The 612-nt window shown below is 55.1% G+C and overlaps 1 protein-coding gene across 1 annotated transcript; it reads left to right on the top strand.

Annotated features, from left to right (window-relative positions):
- Positions 1-120: 120 nt before the first annotated feature.
- BU24DRAFT_498065 (uncharacterized protein) lies at positions 121-560 on the top strand (the record flags this gene model as incomplete). Its single annotated transcript, XM_033534325.1, has 3 exons — positions 121-291; positions 313-471; positions 528-560. The coding sequence occupies exons 1-3, from the start codon at positions 133-135 to the stop codon at positions 558-560; spliced, it is 351 nt and encodes a 116-aa protein (XP_033376637.1). The 5' UTR covers positions 121-132.
- Positions 561-612: the final 52 nt, after the last annotated feature.

The raw sequence follows: 612 nt of genomic DNA, 5'->3' as shown, positions 1-612 counted from the left end.
CGGGATTATGCGCAGGAAAGTGGACGAGCAGGAAGGGATGGATTGGCGAGCGAGGCGATCATCATGAGGGGGTATAGAGAGATCCGAGGACGGCAAGTATGGGAGAAGATGGGAGAGAAGGTGGAGGCGGAGATGAAGGAGTTGATAGAGGGAGATGGATGTATGCGGGAGGTTTTGTATCGAGCCATGGACGGGCGGATGGATCGACGAGGATGTGAGAGGGGAGAGGCCGTATGCCAGCGATGCGAATTGGCAGGGATAGAAGCAGGAGTAGAAGGCGTAGAAGCAGAAGTAGACGGCGTAGAAGCAGACGTAGAAGGCGTAGAAGCAGACGTAGAAGGCGTAGAAGCAGAAGTAGAAGGCGTAGAAGCAGACGTAGAAGGCGTAGAAGCAGAAGAACAGGGCGAGGAAATGGGCCGAGGAGAGAGAGAAGAATGGACGGAGGAAACAACGAGGAGGTGGGAAGAAGAGGTTGGCGAAGTAGAGTATGGAATTGGATGGGAGCCGATGACGCCATGTCCGGCCAGTCGAAGAGAGCAGGCCGATCGAGTGGAATTTGAGAGGCAATCATCGGTGCGGAAGATGATGGCCATCCGGGAGGCAGAGAAGCAA

This window comes from Aaosphaeria arxii, assembly GCF_010015735.1.
Source record: "Aaosphaeria arxii CBS 175.79 unplaced genomic scaffold BU24scaffold_25, whole genome shotgun sequence".
NCBI classification, from domain to species: domain Eukaryota; kingdom Fungi; phylum Ascomycota; class Dothideomycetes; order Pleosporales; genus Aaosphaeria; species Aaosphaeria arxii.
This window is presented reverse-complemented; position numbering and strand designations above follow the sequence as displayed.